This window comes from Ruditapes philippinarum, unplaced genomic scaffold (genome assembly GCF_026571515.1).
Source record: "Ruditapes philippinarum isolate M1 unplaced genomic scaffold, ASM2657151v2 ctg3184_1_1_1_1, whole genome shotgun sequence".
Taxonomy (NCBI): Eukaryota; Metazoa; Mollusca; class Bivalvia; order Venerida; family Veneridae; genus Ruditapes; species Ruditapes philippinarum.
This window is the reverse complement of record NW_026855352.1, coordinates 43,694-70,955: the sequence shown is the minus strand read 5'-3', so window position 1 is coordinate 70,955 and position 27,262 is coordinate 43,694. Positions and strand designations below refer to the sequence as shown.

The 27,262-nt window shown below is 30.4% G+C and overlaps 1 protein-coding gene across 3 annotated transcripts in view; it reads left to right on the top strand.

Annotated features, from left to right (window-relative positions):
- LOC132743038 (ephrin type-B receptor 1-B-like) overlaps window positions 1-27,262 on the top strand; it is a 110,577-nt gene that overhangs the window by 69,373 nt on the left and 13,942 nt on the right. For 2 of the 3 annotated variants that reach the window (XM_060731550.1, XM_060731553.1), the window contains exons 4-13: window positions 3,141-3,296; window positions 9,888-10,068; window positions 11,224-11,413; window positions 11,983-12,129; window positions 15,756-15,828; window positions 18,467-18,581; window positions 19,735-19,787; window positions 22,214-22,255; window positions 25,308-25,451; window positions 25,948-26,133. In XM_060731550.1, coding sequence (XP_060587533.1) covers window positions 3,141-3,296; window positions 9,888-10,068; window positions 11,224-11,413; window positions 11,983-12,129; window positions 15,756-15,828; window positions 18,467-18,581; window positions 19,735-19,787; window positions 22,214-22,255; window positions 25,308-25,451; window positions 25,948-26,133 — 1,287 coding nt within the window. The remainder of the gene's footprint in view (window positions 1-3,140; window positions 3,297-9,887; window positions 10,069-11,223; window positions 11,414-11,982; window positions 12,130-15,755; window positions 15,829-18,466; window positions 18,582-19,734; window positions 19,788-22,213; window positions 22,256-25,307; window positions 25,452-25,947; window positions 26,134-27,262) is intronic. The other variant, XM_060731552.1, reaches the window with a different exon arrangement.

The following is a 27,262-nucleotide window of genomic DNA, read 5'->3' as shown; positions in this document are numbered from 1 at the left end:
ATGGCCGTAACTTTCATTGATATCGTAATATTCATTGATATCGCACGGGGAGAATGATTGAGCGCGTAATTAATAAAATATCAGTACAGTACACTTCCATTGAAATAAAAGAGAGGATTACTTAAACATCTAACAAAACGCAGATACAGATATGGCGTACGTATTCTAATCTTCTAGAGCCGTCAGAAAATTCACATCCTAGAATACGGAATGTGCAAAATATATGCAATAAAAGAAATGGATTACTTAGTTTTACTGCGCTTTAATCTATGTAATATGACAGAAGGGGCAATTTGGCAAAGTGGTATGGAGAGGGTATAAAACATACAGGAAAAGACGTAGGGTTTACTTACGCGCCATATATTTGTCTACATAACTCGTTCGGATATTGCTTTATAATCTATCCATAAAATGTAGCATAGATGTGACTTTTCATTTTATGTTGATAATTGCAAATTATAACACAGATTTTTTCATAAAATTTGTAGATTCCGGTATGAAATAAACATGTTTTATTGCGGAATTTTCCCTTGTAGCCAATATTTTTCCTATCATGTAAATTGCTGGTTTTATTGTAAAGTAATTCTGACCAGATTTTATATAGCTGAAAGAGAAATGTCAGATTTCTGGTTTATAGCCGTTTTACAGAGAAAACGTGTAAAAAATGAAATTGGAAATGAGAGAAAAGGCAAAACATAAAAGCGGTTTTCAAACCAATTGCACTTTCCTGAAGGAAATGAGAGAAGACATGATTTAAACAGGCTAGAAATAGTATTAAAATCCCATTTTGCAAAATGAATAGAAGTACATTATGGTATGAAATTAAAAGGTTATTATGCCAACTGTCTGGAAATAAATATCATATCTTGGAATGTCTACATTTAATGTATTATAATTCATAAAAATATAAGACATCATGGAAATGTTCTGTTCAGTCAAAAATAATGCTAACTTCACCACTTTCTACCACTGAAAATTGTATCAAAATTATAAACCACTGGAAAACCAATACCACTGGAATACCAATACCACTGGAATACAACATTACAGGAATACCAATACCACCGGAAAACAAAAGCCACTGGAATACCAATACCACTTGAATACAACATTACTGGAATACCAATACCACTGGAAAACAAAAACCACTGGAATACAACATTACTGGAATACCAATGGAATACCAATACCACTGGAAAACCAATACCACTGTAATACTTGAATGCCACTTGAATACCAATACCACTCAGGTTTTCTGAAAGCGATAATTAGCGTTTGCTACCAGTTATAGGGCTATGCCAGTAAATGAATTGGTTAAAAAAATGAAATGAAATTCAAACTATTTTAGATAAAATGAAAAAAATGTAGATTACTGTTAAAGATAATACAACTCTGGGTTTTTCAAGTGTTATTTAAAATTTAAGGGTGGTGTCATTCAAATTACTTATCAAAGAGCAGGTTTTAATTTATTCATGTCACACCATAATTTCTTGCCTTTTGATTTTTGACATTTATTAAGTATTTTATGATATGGTATGTTCATTGCAAGCTATAGGGAGAATAGGATTATGATGCAGTTTTGAACAAAAAATGCCATAAATCATTTATTTAACCTGCAATTAAGTGATTTGAACAATTTTTACATTGAAAAAAATAAAAAAAACAACAAATCTAATATCAAGGATTTGTAATATTAGGTACTTGCTTTAAGGCTTTTGATAGTTAAAGTAGTTTTTGATTAATACTTGAAATATTAGTAATTGCCGATTGAATCAGTGATTAGTAATTGACCGAGCTGTCAAAGTTTTCTCATGAAAACATCCTGCGGGGTAATATTTATCATAATGATGCATACTGTTGATTATATCGACCTTCAAAATAAAATCTTAATTTATGTTATACTGTAATTTTATATATTTTTTCTGAGAAAAAGTAACTGTTATGAATTTGTCAATTGCTGACAGTCATGGGAAAACATGATGTTTGCAATGGTAGAATCACTGTGTTAGTTTGTTTTTTTATCTAAATGAAGGAATTTGTTGGAACTTTGAAACTGCATGTTGTTGTCAAATTTATTGACCTGGAATTTTAAATTTCATAAATATTAAGTATTTATGAAATTTTAATATTTATGAAATTTAGAATTCCTGATGTCCATTATGATTTTTTTTTTCACTTCTGTAGTTTTATTCTTTTGTTGAGGTCTTATAATACACTTCTCGGCTAAAATATGAAAAAAAATAAATATAAAAAAATGTATAAACAAAGCATTAATGAAGTTCTTTGGAGTACAACATTTCTTTTGAGTACTGTATTAAAAGCTTTTTTAACAAATGGTCAACCAACTGTAGGGGAGTAATCATTACATGGGGAGCTGTTATTATTTCTTCTCTATAATTATTGGCTGGTTTGCACCGAAAAACTTCAAGAAGGTTTTTATGTTTGTCGCATGACAGTTGATAATTATTTTTGTTGAATGACCATGATAGCACTAATTTCATTAGTTTCGATGTATTTCACCTTCATGTGTCACACAGCTAGCAGCAAAATAAAACCTGCGATGTCATGCTGTAAATAGTTAGATATAGTGCCGACATGTTATGTTTATCATGTAGAATTACCATGAAAATTGACTTGATTCAATTATAATCTGGAAGAGATTAGCCTGTGAAATGTTGTAAGTTTAATGTGATTTCCATGCTGTGTGGAATTTTGCCGTTGGCGATTCTTATTTTTATGCATGACTGTCATGAATGTTTAGAAAGGTTGATCAATGTTGATGCATTATTAAGATTTGTCTATGATTTGTATACAAAGCTACCCGATCTTGGCTGAAATATAGAAGAAATTATTGCAGATTTCTATGAAACTTCACTTTCATTAAATTTTCAGCACTACCTTAGAGTACAGTGAGGCTTAGTTACTTGAAATTAAATAGGAATAAAATGACATTAATATTAATCAATGTTTGTATGTCAGAAGGTTGGATATGGCCGAAAGTCATTGACAGAGACATTTATGCTGTCTTAAAAGGCATCAAAGTTTGTTCTTCCCATTGAATAATTATTATTTATTTTATTTACAACCATGGGTCCATTCAAACACCTAAGACTGTATTTTGTATTGTTATATTTTTTCAGCATGTGCCAAGAATTTCTTCAAGTGGCATGCCAGTGATCTTGTGTGTCATAGATGTCCAAACAACAGTTTCACAGACTCGGAGAAGTCTATTGTCTGCACGTGCTACGACAGCTATTTCAGGGCAGAGACTGACAATAAGACCATGCCATGCACTCGTAAGTATCATTGATCGAAATGAGGGCGAAATAATTTGATAATAGTTACATAAAATTAAAAAGAAAGAATTAAAACATAACATAAGGTTTACATGCCCAATCTTCAAACAAAAGTCGATAATTGTTGCTGCTTTAATTATATTACCAGTAATTCTTATGAAATCTGTTGTAAATGTAGCTTTTTGCTCTTTTCTATGTTCTGAATTATCATTCATATAGTATTTAATATTCATGTATGAGAATTTGTGAAATATGATATAGTGTCTTTTTATGCTGAATAATAAGGTCTTCAAAGAATTTGCCTGTCATTAAAAAAAAAAACAAACCCTAGGGCTTAATGTGAAGTGTTTTGGGTTAAGGACAAAGCAATTACCTCCCTTTAATGTTTGGAGATAGGACTGAGCAATTATCTCCCTTTAGTGTCTGCAGGTACATGTGATATTCATTGAACTTGTTAGATTGGTGTGGTTTTATAGTGGTTGAAAGGTTATATTTGACAACATTCTCTGTTTAAACTGTCACCCTTTAGGGTATTCATACAAAATTAAACATAATTTTGTACAATTTTGTGTCAATAATGTAATTGAAATAATTTCTATAAAAATTGATTTATCTTGCTTTTGTAAAGGAGAATTTCTAAAGTTTACACTTTTAACTACAAAAGTAGGATTTAATTGCTGTTGACAATTCATAGCCTGTGCAAATTTTTTTTCCCCTTAAAGTTTTTAAGTACTCTGTGTTAGAAAAAAATATCTTTGAACAGCTATTTTGAATCTGTCAACAGTTACAGGGTTATAGAAATGTGCGCATTTGCATTTCATAAAAAAATCGACATCATTTTTGTACCTGTCAAGCAGTTATAGATCAAATGAATGGAAAGGAAATTTTATAATTATTGTACTCCTAATTTTTGATGTGTGGCAGTTTGATGTTTTAAGCTTGACAACCATTATGTTTAAAATACACCAAGTTGCTCTTGACAAATATATATAAAAAGAACAACAAAAAACACACACACAAAACAAAAATAAAAAAGCTTTGATTTTATTGAAACGCTTTGGAAAAGCTTGAACATGACAGAAAATAAAAAGTAAATTTGAAGTTATAGACAAAAGGTTAAGTATTTTAGTGGGAGTTTGATTGTACAGCAAATGTTTGATGAAATTAATTTTATAGACTTCTTTTGTTTTGTTTTTCGTATTTTGTACTCAATATCAGATGAAATGAAATTGATATGAATGACTTTTACTGAGAAACTTATGTAACTACTTCCTTAAGTTTTAGCCTGCTGGCATCAACAGAGGTTCTACCCATGCAAGGTACCACTCTGTGCAAACCATGATCAGTGCTGCCGCACTAATCTGTGCCATCTTATCATGGTCTGCACTGTATGCTCTTTGATCAGTACTTATTTTGAAAATTTTCCTAAAAACATTTATTGATCGAATCTAGTCCAGATTGACAGAATAGAGTCCATTTTCGATATTTAGTGTGAAAAGGGTTAAAAACATTTAGTATAAAAGTAATTAATATATTTGAATTGCTTTTACATGTAAGAATTGAGATGCCAAACCCCTTAAATTATAGTGATGGAAACAGATTTATATGTCATGTGACGCTGAATAAAGTATTGATAAAAATTATTAAATTAATTGATCATTAAAAATAAGAAAAAAAGAAAGAAGAGAATTTGTTTTAGACTTAAATCGTTCTTATAAAATTGCTTGTTTTGAGACAATTTAAACGAACCTTTCTTTCGGCCAGATAAGAGAAAAATTGCTGACTGAAGGGCTTAGTTTTAACCCAATTAAAGAATTAAATCTATTCCGTGCATGTCGCTTTCACTCTATCAAACTCTTGTCCAAACTTGCATATTGAGAACACTTCTTCATGACATAAATTGTAAAGTTAATTAAAGAAAAAATTGTAAGGTTGCTCTTTGATGTCTTCAAACCTGTCACAAACAAAGAGCTATAAAGGGCACATTCTCTCTCAATCCATTCTAACAGTTGGATATTTTCAATCTATATTGTATCTAGTAAGCTAGAAAATTAAAGGCTTTTCATATGATATAAAATATAAACATCACAGTAATTTTTTTATTGCTTCACAAATTGCAAGACTGATTTTTTCTTCTTTTTTTTGATGTGTGATAATTTATTGCCCAGGGAAGGTAACGTTTAATGGGGTGTCAATGGGGCTAAAAGTGGGCAGGGCTAAAGGCGGATCTGGTAACATGTTTCAGCAGCACAGCTGGGGGTCAGTGTTTTTTTTATGGCAGATAAAAAAAACAAATTTAACATACAATGATTTATGTTTAATAAAATATAAAAAAACAGCTGCTGCACTTAAAAAGTATTTTAGTTCAGTAAGGGAAATATAATTGCAAGTAAATGCCCTGGGATATTCTAGAAGAAAGGCTTTGAAAATAAGTGTACATGAGAAAGACCTGGTTATTTTCTCAAGCATGTAGATTGGCAGTGCTAACTTATTCTAAATCACATAAAACAAAAGCAACAGCAAGTCACCACCCTGCCCCACCCTCGCATAAAGAAAAAGACTACTGTTTTAAATTTTGTGAAATTATTTGTGAATTAAGTTTTTTTTTTCTGTATTAACAACCATTATAAGACTTTAAATGAAATGAAAATGCACATTAAAGTTTAAACTTAAATAACAGTAATATACATAACAGAAGCCGTTACAGTGTTTTTGTGTTAAATGATGACAAAAACGTTAGGATGTTTTTCTGTTGTGTATCGTTATAACGATCATATTATAATGTCACCAGTAATAGAGTATACTCCTAAAGTTATGAGCGCAATTATTCATTCTTTGTAATTTGGCCTCAATTTTTTGTCAACGTTGGTAGCAAGCGTAACGTTTCACTTTAATTATCGCCGAAGTAATTGCTATAAATTGCCGTTCTTTGTAAGACAGTATTATGTGCTTTGACAACGAGAGTAAAATATCAAGATTTTATCAGAAACAAGACGGGTTTCGCTTTTGTTCGGAGCAAGTATAAATCGTCAAATTCACCGATAAAATATTTGACGGAGCATGTTATTTAAATGAAGAATCCATGACTTTTCTAAGGGTGGCCTTGTTTAATCGTACTTTCAGCTGATTTTTTGTTCGGCTTGCTGTAAATGTGGCAAGATTATCTAAAATTGTCGTAAATCAAATATCCCGAATATAATTTTTAGTAGGGATAATGATAATGTATGCAAAGAGAGCGTAAATTTTGTAAATTTACATTCTTTACAAGCCATGAAGTATTTTGGATTCTTTGAGATACGAATCTTTATGTTCGTTTATCCCTTAACCCTAATGTTTATAATATGTTTATTTTCTACAAGACATTCATCTTATAGGCAAGATATACATGATGAAAAATTTGATTTTCGTAAATAAATTATAATAATGTTCCCAATCTCTCAATTTTATCATCATAGTCGTCATGAAAATAATACAGAAAACATTTAAAACAAATTTTTTGCGTTGTATTATGCATTTTTCTTCTATATTCTTCTTGCATTAATTAAGCAGTGTCAAATTTTTATTTGTTGGGAATTTCTTGATTATTTCCAAAAGAAAGTGCCAATTTGTGTGGAAATTTCGTGCAAATTATGTGCATTATTCTGTAATGCAAATATCCTGTGGTAATAAAAATAGGTGTAAATAATGGCAAACTATATAAAAATAGACATCTTATTACCATCAACTAATTTTCTGGGAATTCACAATTATTTTGGTTCCATTACTTATGTAATCTATTTAGGTGAAAAGTACCGTTTTATCACTTCCAGTTGCACTTTTATTGTCGAAAATCAGCAATCAACGCAACATGTAACACTGTTTTCGTCAAAACAAGCATGTAAACCCCACAGTACAATTTGTTTTTACATTATTAAGTATTCTATCTGATCTTTTGTTTTAAAGACAATCTTTATGTTGTTCTAGACAAGGACCTCTGCTCTGGGTAAAAAGTAAGAGAGAGAGAGCTATCCAACTACATGAAGCTTATGAAACGTTGGTGGTTTTACTCCCGTGCCCGTTTAAATGCCTATAATAATGAAAAATAGGGCACCTGAGGTCTTCCAACACAAGTATTTGTTAAAAATTACATCACCATGATTTCCGAATAAAAGTTATTTATAAAAAATTTTCTTAAGGGTTCACTCATTGCAAGGCAAGATACAGTAATTGATGATAGACTTAATTAAAAAACTTCTGTTCCAATATAACATGATATGTATGCATACAAAAGGTCCCCCTGGGATCTTGATTTATTGGAACATAATATTGTTGTTTTTTTTTTCCCAAACAGAATTTGAATATTTTATGAATTTAGTGTAGTTGGTTGGAAGTTAAAGGGGGAAAGTAATTAGACACTTCAACACATTTTATTATTCTTTATTGGCCGAATGATTGAGGTGATTAAACATTTACGGCCATGTTTGCCATCCCTGTTAAGATTAAATACAATTTTTTTTTTTCGTGGTGTCCCAGATGAACCATTCTTACCTTGAAAATTTCAACCATGGAGAAAATAGTGAGAATTAAGAATTCTGCCTGAATAGTCAATTCCAAAATTAACAAGTCAGCTGAAAAATTGTTTTGTTGCCTTTTATAAACAATGTATTTTCTAAAAATGTGTATATTTCATTATTTCTGACATCATCTCCAAGGTGACATCATTATGCATTATAATTTTACAGATTGATTGGCTATTTCAATCTATGATTTTTAGTCAAATTTAAATTTGTAAAGAACAAAAAAAAATGTTAGAAAATAAATTGCAAATGCAATACAAATTGTGGCTTTACCGAAAAACTGCAGTTATATATATGAAATAAAGAAGGATTTAACAACAGTTGTGCGATCAACCCTTGAAAAAATATACGTTGATAAAGAAAAAGTAAAAACATGTCTGATGAATAAGATATACACAATAATAGTTATGATAATTACAATGATTCAATTCTCTGCTGCTAAACTGTTTACAAAAAAATTATTTACAGAAAATAATTATAAAGGCGTAGGTAAACTACAGCCTATTCATGAATAGTGATTATACACTGGTGCATTACAAAATGTCACATTTTAAATTTTGTATGCTTGTATGCAATTAAAAATCTTTTTCATGAAAATGTGCACTTTGGCTTACATACGGCTGGCATATAAATTGGTGTAATTAAGTTATCAAAATGAATTGATGCGTCGTAATGACTTTTATAACTTTATCATCATTCAAATCTTTATTTTTGTTTTGATATTAAAATGATAGAGCATCTTTTACGACCCACGGCCATAATGAACGTCGTCAAATTGTACACATTATTACGGTAAATTGGTCTTCTTTTTTTTTTATCTTCTTTTTTTTTTTAAACTGGCTATGAGCAATATCAAAATTATGCCGCAGTCTTTGCCAATATAATATATTTAAAATAATGAATAATTTAGTAGATAGTGAATCGAAGAAATAGTTCATATACAAATGTAGCATTTAAAAAACAGGAGGTGATATTGTACTTGTTATACGTGGCAGAAAATTGGGTAATAAAATATTTTTTTGTAAATTATATTGCTCTCAATGGGTGCTATTTAAGACTATCATATAATTTTGATCAAGTACAGGGAATATTTTTATTGCGTGTCTTTCATAAATATTGACTATTTTATAGTTTACAGTGAGTTATAATTCAGCAATATGTAATGCCAAACACATTCAAATATGTTTTTTTTTGCCCAGTGCAGTGTTTAAGGTATACTTAAGTTTGCTCATTTACATTTTAATGTTTGAATTTTATTGTGGAAAATTTGTGAAAATCCGCTTCAACCAATGATAATATGTCGCCATTAAGCCACCATGTTTTTTTTTTATGCGGCTCATATCTTGGATTTTAACAAACTTTAATTGTTAAAAAAAACCACCCCTTACAGCAACAACCATATAAAATGACTATTTATCAGCATTAAACTGTGCCCAAACTTTTGACAGATGTTTGGTAAAAGTAGAAAAAAATCGAAAAGTTAAAAATGTGAATTTAGGGCCTGGTTTGAGTTAGATAATGTTTATATTTTCCTAGCCACTTCAAGTGCTTAAACTGCAGTAATGACTTGTCTATAATGTTAGTTAGTGTGTAAGTTTGGTATTTTTACCATGTTGTACAATATTTAAAGTTTTATTATTTTGATAAAGGAATCTCTAACATTATCAATTGAAATCAAGACATGAGTCCATTAGACAAATTCATCAGTTTAAAGGTTAGTCTAACTAATTTAAGACTTGTCAAAGAGACATCAAGATAATTTTGGACATGTGATTTTCGTATGCTTTGACAGTATCAAAAAAAAAAAGTCTGTAAAATGTTTGTGGCAACTGTTAATACGGTATACCCATGTGTCCAGTGCCATGTTCTGTAATCTTTGCTATTCAGCTGCAACAATTTTTTTGAAATTTTTCCCTTACACTTATGAATGGTCTTGTCACATATTAAAATATGGAAAACTCCATTAAATGTATTTAGTATGGTAATGTTTAATATACTTAATTTACAAATAGATATGACTCATTGTTTATTATAGAACCTCCTTCAGCACCGAGGGACATAAAGGTTGTGGTCGCCAAGGATACAATGATTCAGTTGTCGTGGAGACCACCAGCTTATGATGGTGGCCGGTCAGATGTTCGGTACAAGATAGAGTGTGATAACTGTGAGGACAACGTCTTGTACAGTCCAAGACCTTCGGGATTTAACGGGACAAGGTTAGTCACACTTATTCTTATTGCAAGATTGTGGCCTGAGGTAAATGATACTATGAATTTCGATGGGTGCTAAAAATAAGAAATTCATTTATTAAGAAGTGCACTATTACATATTGATATATTACAATGTTAAATACGTGTATAAGGACTTAAAAAGAGGTAGAAGTTAATATTTGGCAGCTTGCATGAATTCTTGCAGTGACTGAGTGTAACTCCTTATAAGGATAAAATCAACTTTCTAAAAACTGTCTGACGAATTCAATTTTAATTTTTCTTTCAAGATGATTATGATGTGTCAAAGCTTAACTTGAGATTTAAGAGAAAAGGAAGGAATTACTTTTTGAAAGGTCATGAAAAAAGTAAAACTTGTGAAATGTTTACTTTATGACAATGGATCTCCTTTCACTTGATGACCACAAAACACTTTCCTTGTTACATCAGCTTTGTTGAGTAATTTTATTTCAGTACTAAAATTCTTCATGATTATTTATGTCGTTTTCGCGAGTCAGTACTGTTAATTTTAAATTGAGAAGTTCTCTTGACTGTTTACTGCATATCCTGATTTAATGAAATATTGAGCTGTTGTGTGGCGATAATACTTTAATGTCGTTCTTTCCAATGCTTTTAAACCGACGTCAGAACCACGAAGAACTCGGCAGCAATCCATGTTATGTGTTTTACCTTTTGAAGTATGCAGGTTTTATGCTAGTCTTATTATGCAGTTAATTGTTAGGTATTCTTTGATGTGCAGATTTGTGTGTTATTTTCACGAGACAATTTGAGTGATGCATCGCACTAAAGATTGAATTGAGTCTCGTGCTTAATGTTTTAAAAAACGGTTGATGTGATTAATACGGTAGTTTCCTGTAGTCGTCTGCCATTACACGAGTGAATAAAATGGTATTAAAATACTGTTTTTTTGTACACAATGTAGCTGACTGCAAAGTTCTACTTCGAAAGTAGATGGCAAAAGTTGTTTCTTGTTTTGAATTTCATTTCATCAATTTCAACAAGAAATGGTCAAGAAACTTCTGACCTGATTACGTGGTCAAAGATAAAAGTCCAAAATTTGAAACAGGGTCTTTAGATATTAGGTATTTCTAAGATAAAAAAGTAAATTTTAGAAATTCATATTTTATTGTCTCCCGTTTTCAGTATTGAGTTAACTAACCTGCGTCCCAGTACAAGATATACACTGAGGATCTACGCAGAAAATGGTGTCAGCTCAATGACTAATATAAAGAGCTTCACTCCATTTGAATTTGTTACCAAAAGATCTATTGCTGAAATTCGCAACATTCGATTGGTTGAATTTGGCGAGACATTCATCACAGTGACTTGGGAAGTATGTACAATTTTTAATAAAGAAAATACATTGTGCTCCATACCACATGCAGCTGTAGTCTTTTTACTAGCTTGATAAATAAGGCTTGTATAAAGGCTTTAAATTTGAAACCAGTCTTACAACTGACTGATTTATTCAAAATTGACCAATAGAATGATTCCATCCTATAACAGATACCCTAATGCTCATTTAGACTTGCATGTTATATATTTGATATTACACCTCTCAGCTCATTAGAACTAGACTTTAGGAAAGGCATTCGATTTGATTGCAATATATGCATTCATTTTTAGCTTGACTTTCCAAAGAATAGGGAGTGCTATTGTGCTCACCCTGGTGTCGGCATTGCAATTGCACTTTGGTTAAGTTTTTGCATGCAAGTTGGTATCTTCAAAACTACTACTGATAAGGTATGGGTGTAGAAACACATCCTGTTTCAATGAAAGTCAAGAGAAGACACACATGTGAAATTCTTACAGTGACCTGTAATAATCTATAATAATGAGAATTACACTTATAGGCATTGCACCACTATAGAATTTCTTGACAATTTGTTTTTATTGCTGCAGGTAAATGTAGATCCTGGACGAACTGTGAAAAGTTATATAGTTCAGCACAGAGTTAAGAATGGTGTATCTGGATTCAAGGAAAACACTACCACTGCTGAAACAATTTCGTTAAAACATCTAGTCAAGAATACAGAGTATGAGATACGGGTATGTGTATTGAATGTTCTACTTCTTGTGCTCCGTCTTTCTCTGTCCCCTCATAGACATATGATTAGAGCTGTCATTGATAGAAATGGTATCAATGTATTGTCAATACTTTTCTGTTTATCAATAATCGATGCACATTTGAAACAATCGATTATTTTTAAAAATTATGAAAACTCACCCAAAAACATATATAAAAGCAGGTGTCCATGTCTTAAACTATGCTGTTGTTACATAATGGACATATTTCATAGTAGCGATAGCTGAGAACATGGTCAGAAAAAAAAATCATGTAAAAGGCATCTATAAACAAAACACATCATTATTTTATGAACAGAACATGTATTTTACTTAAATCATTCAAAGAGGGATATGAATAAAATAATAATGAAAGTGAATTATAGATATGTAATTATAAGTAATTGATATATGGATGTATCGCCATTATTTGTGATCAGGTATCATATGTTGTCACTATGTTTTGTACTGAATCAATGACATCTCTACACATGATTAAAGGTCGGTGACTTTGAAAACCCTTTTCCTCTTGCAATAGTCTAGAGCTGTTGTTTCAACTTCAGATTCTTTTAAGTAAGTAGCCCTCTCAACATAAGATCACATATCTACATAGGGACTCTCCTTTACATGTTGTCATACATAGTTGAATGCCTGAGGTCTTCACTTAGAAATGCTAGAAAAAAAATGAAATTTGACAATGGTAGTGTCGTGTGACTTTAAATACAAACAACCAGGCAATCAAATATTCGAGGATAATAGGTCAGTGGCTGTAATCAGCACTGTTGGGTCTTCATTAGTTAATTACATTTTGAATAAAATAATCATCAATACGTTGTGATATAAAATCTTCAAAAAAAAATGTTTTATAAAGCAAATGATGTTTTCATGTTTGAACAATAATAGAAAATATAATCTCCCAGTGTAAAGAATGTTGTTTTGAATTCTAACAATATTGGTCAACATTATTTAATCATGAAAACTTGCATTTCTCATTGAATTCTCATTTACGAGTGTCGAATCACTGGTGCGTGAACTCTTTTATCCGTACATCAAACACGTCGACCACGTGCGACCAGGCAAAATCCTTTGATCTGTTCTTTTCTGATTTCCCCGTACAGAAATTATTACAGGTTTAAGTATTGATAAACTTTTTTTTTGCAATAGACACGTAAATAGGTGCTACGAGGCGTCAAATTGTTCCCTGAGAAGTTCAACATGTTTAACGGTGATGATGGAATTTCAATATCGCTTAATAGGTCGGGACGTAGTCTGGTGACTTTCTTTGAAAGTCGCACAAGAAGAATTTGTGCATGATTAAATGGTTGATTTATTTATTTCTCACCATACTGCTCTAATTTGAATTTGATAAATTCTGTTGTTAAGCATTAAAATATTAGAAAATTATACTAGACGATGAATATTCTGTTAAATTGAATGAAATGTTGAGATACCAAAAAAAAGTCATAAATTGTCAAAGGGGATAATGTCGTCATGTAAGACAAATACTTTGGAAGAAAAATAAAATGAGTAATTAAAAAAAAAACTGGAGTCAAATAGGGGCGGCACAAACAAGTCCAGCTGTATATTTCGGGAGAGGATGTAGGAGAATGGGTCTCCATGGAGCAATAGAACGAATCATATAGAATAACCATCTGTTAAGGTTATTTGAATTTTTTTGTGGCCGTGTCAGCGAGGGAAATATAGGAGGCAATCTAACTTGATTAAATTTTAGATTAAACAGATTTTTTACAAATTTCCTCTCAATTCGGTGCCTTCTTTCCGTGTAATTACAATTCATAAAGAGGTTTCTTCTGATGCGATAGTTTTTTTTTGCCTGACACTCGGCATGTCATTTTGGATTTGTTATTTTACGCGGATTTGAAAAGTGCCGATTTAAAGAAATTGCTTTAGCTTGAGAAACGTTTTGTCTCGGGATAATTCGTTCTTATTTGTCAGAAATCATTTTAATTAGTGCATTTGTTGTAAGAAATATTTTCGAAATTGATGTATTGTTATGAAGTTGACATAGTTATTACCATCTTAAGTGAAAAGTAATGAGCTTGTGGATGGGATTATTTTTGACACAATAAACAAATTTTTGATACAGAAGTTTAAAGTATTTAACAAGAAAAAATATTAAAAAGAACAGAATCAAGTATTTAATTTTTGAATATTTAATAAAAAGTATTGAATGGAACAGACAACAATGATTGTTTTATTATAAAATATTGCTTTTGATCTTTGAAAGCTCAATTTTCATACATATTTTGAATTACACATATTGATCAAGCTTCAGAAAAGATGAATTGGTCACTTACTGTTTTAAGTTAAGGAACATTCCGTTGAGAATATAAGTTATGATGAGAAACTTGTTACTCATCTAGACCAGACGTATTTCCCTTTTGGCCTTAAATGACCTTATTATTAAATTTGGTTTCATGACTGTTTTAGTACATTTCATGTAAATTCCCAATCCTTTTGGGACTGGATCTTATTTTAGGCATTAATAATTGACAATGAATCTTCGTTTGCATGATGTACATGACTGCTTTTTCTACTGATATTATAATGCATAGCTTCGAAATTCAGATGTAGAGCGGATTTGCATAAAAAAGCAGTTTCGTTTTTCCGCATATTTTCAAAAAAATAGTCATGATAGATTATGAAATAAACCTTCATAGATGTAACCAAGATCTATGGTGAATAATTGATGAACGTAATTTAATATTCGGTCTTCAAGATCCCCGTCGTATGATTGAGACGATAAATTCAATTACGTCGCGTAAAAATGTAGGAAATATGGAAATACACAGAAAATAGAAAATTAGAGACTTTCACATACTCCATTACGAAAAAATGTGATCTCAATAAATTCTTATGATATAACAATAAAAATAAGGTACCGTTGATCAACTGGCCTTATATAGGAGGTTCCTTAATTGATTTGATTAGGGAAAACATTGGCGAGCGGGGAAAATACGGCATATGTTCTTGTACTCGGAGATAGCGGGAAGGAAAAAATATTGCTTCTTTATTAAGACGGTTTTGATTAAATTATTGCGCTAGGAGGGAAACCCTGTAGTTAGAAGCTGATGTGGAAAATATAGAGAAATGTACGTATTAGGGGAAATATACATAAGTGGTTTCATTGATTAAAATGTCCATACGAATTTTAGGCGAAACTATAAGTCTTCTTCAATCAGCATCGAAAGTTTTGATGTATATCTTAATATGCCCTGTTATTTTGTCTCATTTTGAGACATTGTAAATATCTCTGTAGGCTTGCATAGCTGAGTGGTTTAAGTTGATGGCTAAGAGTTCCTTGCCTTTCAAGGCTGCAGGTTTGAGTCCCTAAAAGGACCTCGGGATTCTTTTATGTGAGTAAACTGGATTATGGAAGGCTCTCGAGATCAGTTCATCTCAGGTGTTTGCATATTTTATGCCTCTTTAATATTGCATAAAAGGGCATATTAGAAATTGCTACACCAGAAAAGCTGAGATGATAGTTATATTTTGTGTAAATTTAGAAGAATTGGGTTCATTACAGATAGATTTGTGTAATTTTAGGAGAATTGGGGGCAATTACATGTGTATTTGTGTATATATTTCAGATCAAAGGGCAGACAGAAGAGGGCTGGGGTGAATTTAGTGATATGTTCTCAGCAACAACAAGACTGCCTTATGGTAAATATACAACACTTTGTTATTGTGTTATTTAACGTTGTATAGCATATTGTATAATGAAGTTGATTTTTATAAAATATTAAGAGATTTTATGAGAGATGTAGATGTTATCTATGTCTCTGATGATATGCAGTTAAATGAATTAAACAACCACTTAATGGTAATATTTAATGATTATTTTAAACTAATAATTTGATTATTGTAATGAACATGGCAATTATAATAAAAAGAATATTCATAATTCTGCTAGTTATTTCAGAAAATTATACCATTCATAAGACTTAATACTTTGTAATTCACATCTAAATGTTTTTGTAACTTTTAAATTTAAAATTGGTGAAACGGGTCCAAAAATTTACAAGTTTTTAATATATATAAATTATTGCTTTTATGTTTATTTTATTATTTGTTTTATTTTTCTCCATAATCATCCCTGTTGTATAAATAGTATGTTTATATTATATAATTTTCAAATAATTTCATATTGGATATAATTCTGCTGCAAGGGAGGTAATTTTCAAGTTATTGATAAAGCTACAGAAGTTACCTCCCTTGCTGTAAAAATAGATCATCAAACAATTTTGTTTTTAAATTTGTTTTCTATGCAAATGTTATTATATTCACATCAAATAAATATATGGAGGCATGCATAAGTGTTGCTATATAACAGATTTTCATAAATAAAATATGAATTACATATCCTTGGCATTTTGGTGTTTGGTAATGTTTTTATTTCTCTGCCGTGCTTGTTTTTCATCATAGAAAATGTCACCAGTGTTAATGACAGTAAGTAATGTAGTTTAACTGGTGACTGTTTTATTAACCATCATTTTTTTTCCTATCTTTTATGAGTGAAATGTATTTATTTTATATTCCCACCATTCTAAACCTGACATTATAACATAGAATTTTGAACGGTCACAGTTACATGTATATTCAAATATCACACACATAATGTTACACATGGTGGCTGACTCCTAACCACTTGCCTGTTCCACTGTGGGTTTAAACCCCCCACCAGGGGAGGAAGCTATCCAGCTAGGTTAGGAAAGGACTCAGTTGTTCTTATAACTTTATATCAGTCTGGTACCAGCTCATGCCTGAAATAATGCACACAGGGGAACATGAGGTCTTCGTTCCACCCCTGCTAAAGCTAGAAATTCACCATATAAACTTTTCAAAAGTGTCGGGGTGATGAAAACCCCAACAAATACATACATATTTATAAGAAAATTTTTTTAAAAATGTAATTAAACAGAACTATTTAACTTAAAAAGGTATTAGAGGTGTCTGTTGATGTTATTTCACTTACATGACTTTTAATTGTTTGATTATTACTATCTATAGCTTAGAATGGGTTTTGGATTTATTATCTCCCCTCCAATTTAATTATTCTTCTCATAGTTGAAAATTCTTGCCACTCTCTGCCAATTTCTGATCAGACATTAATCTTACCACAAATTGCCCATTTGGTGTCTGTAACATTAGGGTTATATTACTGCCAACTTTTTCAATAGCTTTAAGCACATTGAGCAGAATGGAAACACATTTTAAACGATCTCCATTGAAGTCTAATGGCACAATGTACATAAAATTAAAAATTTTACAAATATCAAGCGAAGCTCTTAAAATGGAAAAATCTGCAAAGAACTATACTTAGAATTGAAATAATTTTTTTATGGGATAACTAGCCAAATTTGATAGAAAAGGGCTATTTTTCACAAGAAAAATCATTATTCTGGAAAAAAAAACAGGACAAGGGACTGAGCTAAAAATGTGCACACAAGTTATATTGAATAAAACCTAAATCATTTGGTACACAAATTTGGGGGAAAATATTTTCAGCACCATTGTGTTAAACAACTTTAAATGCCAGTAAAAAGGCAACATTTTTTTACAGAGACCGTTGCATTATGGGGCCATTATAATCTTAAACCAGATTTCACCTTCTCTCAAGCAATAATGTAAAAATATTTTGTTATTGATAAAACCTGCATCATAAACAATTTCTTTTATCTAGATGTGTGTCTTTGAAAATAGAATTTACAGTAAATCCATATAGATGTGTAGTAAAATCCTCCTATTTTATAAATTCTCGGAGAAAAGGGACTTTTATTTCATGATAACTGAAATATATTTCTCTAAATGTCAGAGAATCAAACATTGATTATTTTTATTTCATGTGATATATATGACATGTTCTGGGAAACAGACTTTATTTATCTATTGATTTAGAAAACTTAACATCGGAACTACTTTTTTCATAGCTTTGGGACTACTTTTGTTTTAGATTTTAAGCCAAACTAATGAGTACAGTATAGAAATTTGTTTAATATCTTTTAAAGATTAATATCATTTAAGTTGAAACATTAAGCAAACTACAATTTTATAGTTCTTATGTATTATTTCTTGGGGATAGTTTCAAACATTTGTTAATGTCTCTGCAGTTAAAAGAAAAAAAGAAGCAGTAAAGCAAAGAAAAGACAGGGAAATTTAGGATCAACACCAAATGAAATAAAAAAAGACTTTGTTTTGTTATATATCTGAAAGCTGAGACAGTTTTTCTATTCACATCTGAACGCTTTTGAGTGAACTTATTATTTTTAGAATTAAAAGATGAGAATTGTTCTATTTTTAGATCAGAAAAATGAGTTGGAGCCGGGACCGTCCATTGGTATAATAGTTGGAGCAATTGTAGCCGTAATATTGTGTATGGCAATAGCTGCCATCATGATCTTTATACTGCTGAAAAGGTAACAATTCTTCATAACCAACTATACATGTATATTTACATTCTTCATTTAAAAAACAACACAAACATTCTTCATTACCAACAACATTATAAACATTCTTCATAACCAACAACATATAAACATTCTTCATAACAATCAATACATAAACATTCTTCATAACCAACAACACATAAACATTCTTCATAACCAACAACACATAAACATTCTTCATAACCAACAACACATTAACATTCTTCATAACCAACAACAAATAAACATTCTTCATAACCAACAACACATAAACATTCTTCATAACCAACAACACATAAACATTCTTCATAGCAAACAACACATAAACATTCTTCATAACCAACAACACATAAACATTCTTCATAACAAACAACGCATAAACATTCTTTATAACCAACAACACATAAACATTCTTCATAACAAACAATGCATTAACATTCTTCATAACCAACAACACATAAACATTCTTCATAACAAACAATGCATAAACATTTTTCGTAACCAACAACACATTAACATTCTTCATAACCAACAACACATAAACATTCTTCATAACAAACAACACATAAACATTATTCATAACCAACAACATATTAACATTCTTCATAGCCAACAACACATAAACATTCTTCATAACAAACAACACATAAACATTATTCATAACCAACAACATATTAACATTCTTCATAGCCAACAACACATGAACATTCTTCATAACAAACAACACATAAACATTCTTTATAACCAACACATAACATTCTGCATAACTACATAATAAGACATAGAAACACTGACTTCAGTGCATTAGTTCAAATATTAATGCACAAATTCCAATAAACTTTTTCTTTTCTTTATTAAATCAAGGAATACTTCTAAAAGACATTCTTAGGAGGAAGTTTTAATGGACTTAATGGTCCAATTAAGATAGAAAAGCAATATTTCAAATATAAAAACAACCGTTGTATTGTAGAAAGACATATTTCAATTTAAGCTTAGAAGTAAAAGCCATTGTGTTAAACTTTAATTCAAAATGAATTCACCATTACTTTGTTAGATAGAAAAACAACAAAAATCAGTTATTTTAATTTTGAAAGTTATAGTTTTAGGGAAATTATATAAAACATAAAATTGTTTTTATTTCTAGAAACAGGAGAAATGATGGGAAGAGCTCTGATATAGATGGTCCTTATCACCATGGTAAGTCACATGACAGTCACATGATCTATGTTACTATTTATAGCTGTCACATGATGCCCTAAAGATAGCACCAGTATATCATGTGCAATTTTGAGGACGAACAACCACGCATGTTGTCAATTCATTTATAAGCACCATGTAATTACTGTAGAATATTAATGACACTATAAAACAACATTATTTATTCTTTCATCAGCTACACGAGCTAAAGGCTAGATATTCGCTTTATGATACAAAATATTCAGAAAATAAATAACACAAATGCTGAAGAAATTGACATCTCTGCTTTAATAAAATGTGTTTAATTTTTTAACAAGATTCTTAATATTCTGATATATAGGTTTTATAGATTGTGAGGTATATATCTGTTGTTTAACTTTGATTTTGTTGAAGATTAAAGCAAATATTTCAGGGACATAATATTATAATGTGTAATCTATGTTATAACTAAAATGTGTTTAACAATTGTTGAACAATTAATCTGCCTTACATAATTATCATTAATTTGATTTTAATAGATAACCTTTAATAATTATGAAAACAACAACAGTTTTTCTCTAAAATCATAAATGTAGAAGGGTTGTGTATAAGTGTACGATTTCTCGTAGATGCTTTCAATTAAATGGGCAGAGTCATTGCTTTATCCCTGTACACTATTTTAAGTTACATTTTATGTTTTACTATATTTGTTGTTGGTGTCAGAATATTTACAATTAGCGCCATTTTTCAGTTTTTGCTACGTAGTGGTTTACAGCTTTGAAGAGGCTTCATTCTAATTCCCAGTTTTATACCATCCATAACATGGTTAGTTTTTCCCCCCAAAAAAATCATCACTGATATGGGATAGTTTTCCTCAAAAATCTTCCATGGCATGCTAAGGTGTTCTTAAAATCATCCATGGCAAAGTTTGATTTCCAAAAATTCATCCATGGCATAGTTTGATTTTCCCAAATTCATCCATGGCATGATTTTGTTTTTCCCAAATTCATTCTGGACATGAAAGGATAGTCCTAAAGTCATCCATGAGTGACAGAATTGGCTATTTCTAGATTCATTCATGACATACATGTTCATAAAATAAATTATCCATGGTATAAAAGGGCTTCCTCCTAATTATTATCTTCGATCACTTGTATTAGATTTTAGTTCATATAAAATTATCCTCTAAAAATCAACAATGAGTCATTTTAGGGGTTAAAACATCCATGGTTTAAAGTTTAATCATAATAACTTTTATTGAAATGTTATCCATAGCATTACAGAAATTTACAATCCATGGTATTTTAGGTTCTTATTTGGAGTCAGTTTATTGGTCTTTCATTGAATGTTATGAAATGCTTCAAGCAAATTAAAAATCGATCCCATTTAAAAGGAAAGTTTGCCAATTAATTAATTATATCTTCATAGTTTAAACAAATGTAACATTAATGATTACAAAGTTATGATATAATAAAAGTCAGAACCCATGGTTATAAACAATGATTCATTTATTAGTTTATCGTGGGCGTTAATGAAAATTTCATTGGAAATTCAGCTTTTTTCATAGTTTTATAAAAAAACTGATTAATTAATTGATCGTCTAAAATTAAATGGAAATAAGATAACCGGATGAAAGTTACCATGTTTAGATGTAATAAAAGAACTTTAATGCTTGCATCATTTCACATGTTCATACTTTATGCCCATGAATCATGGCAGTTGAGAGGACATTAAGCAAAATTTATCAAGTACATGTTTTATAATAGGTTGGTTGTTTTAGACATGATTTTTTTTTGAAAGGGAGGGGTAATGGCGAAAATGCATTTTCATTTGAGGAAAAACTATCTTAACAAAAAAAAAATTGGGAAAATTTTCAAATTTATGGGTTATAAATACTTAATCGAAATGATCATAATTATATACCATAAAATTTTATGGATTTTAAAGTAGATTATATGATTTGACACTTAAAACATATCTGCGGTTAATTGGGAATTTCATTTACAAATTCTCGTTCACGAGTATTTTGGAATACTATGATATCATCAGGATGCAGTTATCATAATTTATCTTTATTGCTTTTAACTAAGCTATTAAACCTCAGCTCTGAACTTTTAATAAGTTTGAATGTATAATGTACTTCAAATCTCATAGCTTTTTAATCGGCTGTTGGGGAAAAAAGCATACAATAAATGGTCTTTTTGAGTGTCGAAAGTGCTGGTTTTTTAGTACTTTTCAAAGTTATTTAGGAAGTTCTTTTGCCATGCATTTAAGTGTTATGATTATTAAATGCTTGGAAGAAGAAGGCGTTTATTGATGTTAAGCGTTTACACTTATTAATATTTCGGCACAATCTAAGTTAATCATATTTATTTTTGGAACTGTGTTTTGGGTGTACGTGTATATATATATATAAACATGGCTCGTACATTATTTTCTTCATTCAGTTCTGCACTGCCCCCCACTTGAGCCTCATATAAATGGATCCAGTGAGTAACCTTCCTTTTGGGTCACCATAGCAACTTTTGACCTTGAACTTTCACCTTTTGTCATATTTCTAACCAATCAGGCACTTGTATTCATTTTCGCCATATAATCACTGTTTGTTTTTTCTACTTCTATGTCATTAGCATCCTCTTATATTGCCAGTATTAAGTTTTTACGCTTTACAACAGAAAATTTGTCTGTCTTACACAAATTGAATTGTTTTCACCCTTTTGGATGTTATCTCATTTATTGATTGAATATGAATTATTTTAAGAGCATTGTCTACTACAATTAGCTTATTAGTCTACAGTCCAAGCAGCAAGAAAATGTTAAAAAGTTTCCCAGTCTGTGGCTTATGCAACTTTGGGTACTAATGGCAACTAAGTATGGCAGGCTTTTGTCATTGTAATTACAACAACAAACTTATTAGCATATGTAATCAGGCAACACTGTATTGTAATATTACTACAGCAATTTGAAGCTGCTTTATTGTAGTTTTTGATTTTGATGACCCAGACCATTGGAATAGACTTTTAAAAAAATCTATTTTAATATAAATAAAAACATTCTTGTAAATATTGTTCTTTTTGTACAATATTTTATTAAATCGACAGTCTCTAAGGAAGGGAGAATCTAAAATTACCAATAAAGCTGACAGTTTGTAATTGTTATGCTTTATATAACAGTGCCTGTATAGCTGCCTCGTAGACTGTGTTAGACAGTGTTGCCAGTTTTAAAACATGCCATTAGACCCTATTACCATAAACACCGATTGTTAGACTGAGATAGAAAAATATCAATCCAAGTTTTGACATGATGACAGTAAGATATTATGGCCTAAGTGAATTGGTGCCTGTAAACCTGTTAATGCAAGATGTTTTTTCAAAAACTGTGATTAAAAAACAAAACGTGATTAAAAAAAGAAATGAAAAAAAAGGGAAAATACATTATCAAGGTCAAGAGTTCGAGAGTGAGCAGAAAATTATTGTAATCTTTAGTCTAACTGCCTAACTGTGGTGATTAAATGAGTCATATAGTCTCTGGTGTTTCTATAGTAACATTGCTAAGAAGCAGTCTTGAAAGCTTGGTTTTAAATAAGAGAGCATGCAAATGAGAGCATCAGTTTAAAATGGCTTTGTCTACTTAATTGTTTGTACACAGTTACATATAACTTGTAGTCGCCAATTTAAGAAAAGCTTCTAATTTAAGACCACAGTTAGGCAATATCATGATGACCACAGATAGGCAGTATTATTGTAAACAGTTAAGAAGAAATGCATTGGCTTTCTGTTAATAAAGATATTTTGTATCTGAAACAATTTTCAAATGAATTGCTTTTTTAGAAAAAAAACAAACAAAAAACAACAACAAAAAAACAAATTTTTTGTTCACATTTTGAATTGTTTTTGCCAAAGAGTTTTCATTTTCTTAACTGTTTATAAAGTTGTATAGTGTATTCTTGCCAGATGCTTTACTTAAATGCTTTGTAACCATGTACTCCACACCATTGTCATTTGCTTTGCTTTTTCATACATTGTAACACTTTTTCCTCAGTTACTTTCATCTAGGGAAAATGGCTACTTGTATATAATTCACTTTTTACTAACATTTTTAGAATCACTTTTTTCCTTTCTTGACGCATTCCTCTTTTTTTTGTTGAATATTAAAATTATACATCATTGTGGCAATAATAAAATTGTCTAGCTGTACAATTATACATTTGGTTTGAATAACTACATTGAAGAAATACTTAATTTTCGTTATTTTCAAAGTAGTACATGAGTTAAACTACATTTCAGACAAAATATTGCCCTAAAATTGAAAATAAATGAGATTACATTGATCTTGTACAATTTGTTTATTTTATTTGCCAACTTTTTCTAGTTCTTCATAAAAACAACATTTTTGAAGTTTCTTTTTTTCTTTACAAAAAGAAACATCTTTTAGTTCTTAATAAAAAAACCCTTATATTTTAAATCCCCTTCTGCGTAGCCTTGTTACATGTATCTTGTGTGTTTTGAAATAAACAACATTTTTCAGTCATGATTTTATTGCTGTGTTTTTGAATTTTTCTGTCATAACGTTTGGGCATTATTTTGCACCTTTTTATTATTAACATAATTGGTTGAAGAAGTTTTTGTTTTTAATATAATAATACACAATTCCAGTTTTCTGTCCTGAAAACCTTTCCTGATGGATAGATTAGTACTTGTTGTTAAAATTGTATGCCAATTTAATGCAGTAGTTTATGTAGAAATATTATGAAGTTTTAGAAACAATGTATTTAGATATATTTATTGTCTACCTGCAAATATCAGCGTACCAGTATATAAGTTTTTTAAGGTAATAAAAACATTATTTGCCATGATGTCATGTGAAGTATTGTTAATAAAAGTTAAATGGCTGTACAATAATTATGCATATTACATAAAAACAAAATAACAAGTACGCTACATGTAAATATTTAAATGCCATACCGTATTGTTCTTGCCATTATTATACTTTATGATCAATATTTGTATAACACATTTTGTGAAATTGTAAAAATCATTCTGTGAATTTATTGTGAAGATGGCAGTATTTTGTTGGTTAAATAGCTAATCTAACTCAAATATATTCTGTATAAACTAAATGGCTAAAACATTTTTAGCCAATTTATGTATACAAAACAATTTTGGCATAACAGCAAGGCATACAATTTACTTGAATGGATTATTATTTTATTTAGTTTGAACTTTGACCTGTACTCAGTACATCACAGTGACTGGCCTTGGGATCTGAGTCTTACTTTAAATCAGTAAAAATTACCATTTTGGTTCAGGTACATGTTTGATAACTAAAATAAAAGTTATTATTCTCCAAAATATTAGAAATTTGCAGAATGAATATATCTGACGGTACAATTTATTGCATATCCATCAAGTAGCATAATTATGTTTTTATCCAAATTCTGAAGATATCAAACATGTTTTTTTTGTTTTTTTTCGTAATATTATATGAAGTTTTGATTCAAATATTCAAAATGATTGCACATTGTAAATTTACTGTTTTCAGTGACTGTTCCGTTGTTTCAACCGTCTGGTACAATAAAGTCATACGTTGACCCACATACATACGAGGATCCGAACCAGGCTGTGAGGGAATTCACGCGAGAGATTGATGCCAGTCATATAATAATAGAATCTGTGATTGGCGGAGGTATGTATTATTTAAATTTGTTGCTAGTGTATATCTCGTGACCGGCCGTTATGTGCTATTAATATAGGGCCTTAATTTTTTCACCAAAATTTTGGTCACCAAAAAATTGACTCAAAATTTCATTGAAAAAAGAATTTTTTATGAGAAATGAAATGCTTCAAATTTCAGTGAGATATCTATGAAATTTTCACTGAAATTTTACCAAAATTCTATCATTTTGATAAATTCTATGCATTTCGGTGATATTTTACCAAATTTTAGTGAAATTTCAACAAAATGCATAGATTTTGGTGACATTTTCACTTGGGGTTAGCAGCACATCTTGTCTGACTTAATTTACACTTTTGGCTGTTAAGTATGGAAATCACGTAAATTGACTGTTAGTTAGTTTATTATAAGCTTATAAGCAGGCAAATAATAAAAGTGAAAAATCATACAATAGATCCCTCTCTTTATCAGCAAGATTAGTTATAACAACATGAACCTATTTTTTTAGGTGAATTTGGTGATGTATGTAAAGGCAAGCTTCGAGTACCGAACAGACCGGAAATGTCCGTAGCCATCAAAACACTGAAAGCAGGGGCGACAGATAAAAACCGTTTGGACTTTTTAACAGAAGCAAGCATTATGGGACAGTTTGACGACCCAAATGTTATTTTCCTGGAAGGAGTAGTCACTAAAAGTGAGTTTTTGTATGATTTTAGTAGGTTATATGACATAATGTGTTGTCATGCAAAATATGTGGTAATTTTTCAGGCACCAGATGTTTGAAAACAACTATTGACTGATAATTCTTCTTACAAAAAAACAGGGTAGATAAGTGTGTCACTAGAGTAATGGTCCTTGTCATTGTTCAGAGATAGCATTTCTTGTTGATTTTACTGTTTAAAGTTCTTCAATATAAGGAAAAATCCTTTTTCCTTTCTTTAATGCTTTTATTTTCAGGAAGAAACAGAAGTTTTAATGATTTATTGTCATAATTGTAAAGAACCACAAACAATACAATTGATGCCCTATTTACCTTGTAGCCTTTAAGTCTTGGAGAAAACATGCCGTACATTATTTTTTGATATTTTAAAGTTATTATTGTTGAAAGATTGAGCCAGAAATTACATATGCATTTACGACTGCTTTTAAAAGTGACGGCATTTCTATGGGTTTTTCTCCGACTCCCTCCTGTGAAAAACTTCTCTTTTATTACCTTCCAATGTGAAACAGGACATTTGAAACACTGTCAGATGATTGATTAATGACCTTATATGGTGACAATGTCTTCAATTTATGAAAGAAAAATGTAATATTTCTGTACTCTTTCCTGCTGCGAGGAATTAATATAATAAAATTGAGAATATTAAATGGTGCCATTACTGTTGCTTTGTTTCATTAGAAAAATTTTGACGCCAAAGCTTTTATTTGCACAAAAGAGTGTTTTATATCCTACAATGAAGTTAAATATGGAGACACCCTGTGGAATTCAGCTATTGAAATTGTACTTTATAGATTTATGTCAAAATATTAACAGGAACGCTGAGAGGAAACCTTTCGTTATTTAGCAGTAGCTATGGCAACATATCTGTGAAAATTGAAATAGATTTGGTTAAATTTTCGTTAAATGTCGAAGGTTTTTGTAACTTTGGACGGAAATTTGTCAAATTTTATTCGTTCCTCAAATTAGATGACTGCCATTTGTTTCAATTAGTGCAATTTAAGCATGTAGAGTCAGACGTAAAGCAAATTATGTCATTGTTCGACACATAAGGATAATTTACTCGACTGTTTTGGAACACAAATTGTAATGCATTGCTTGTGTT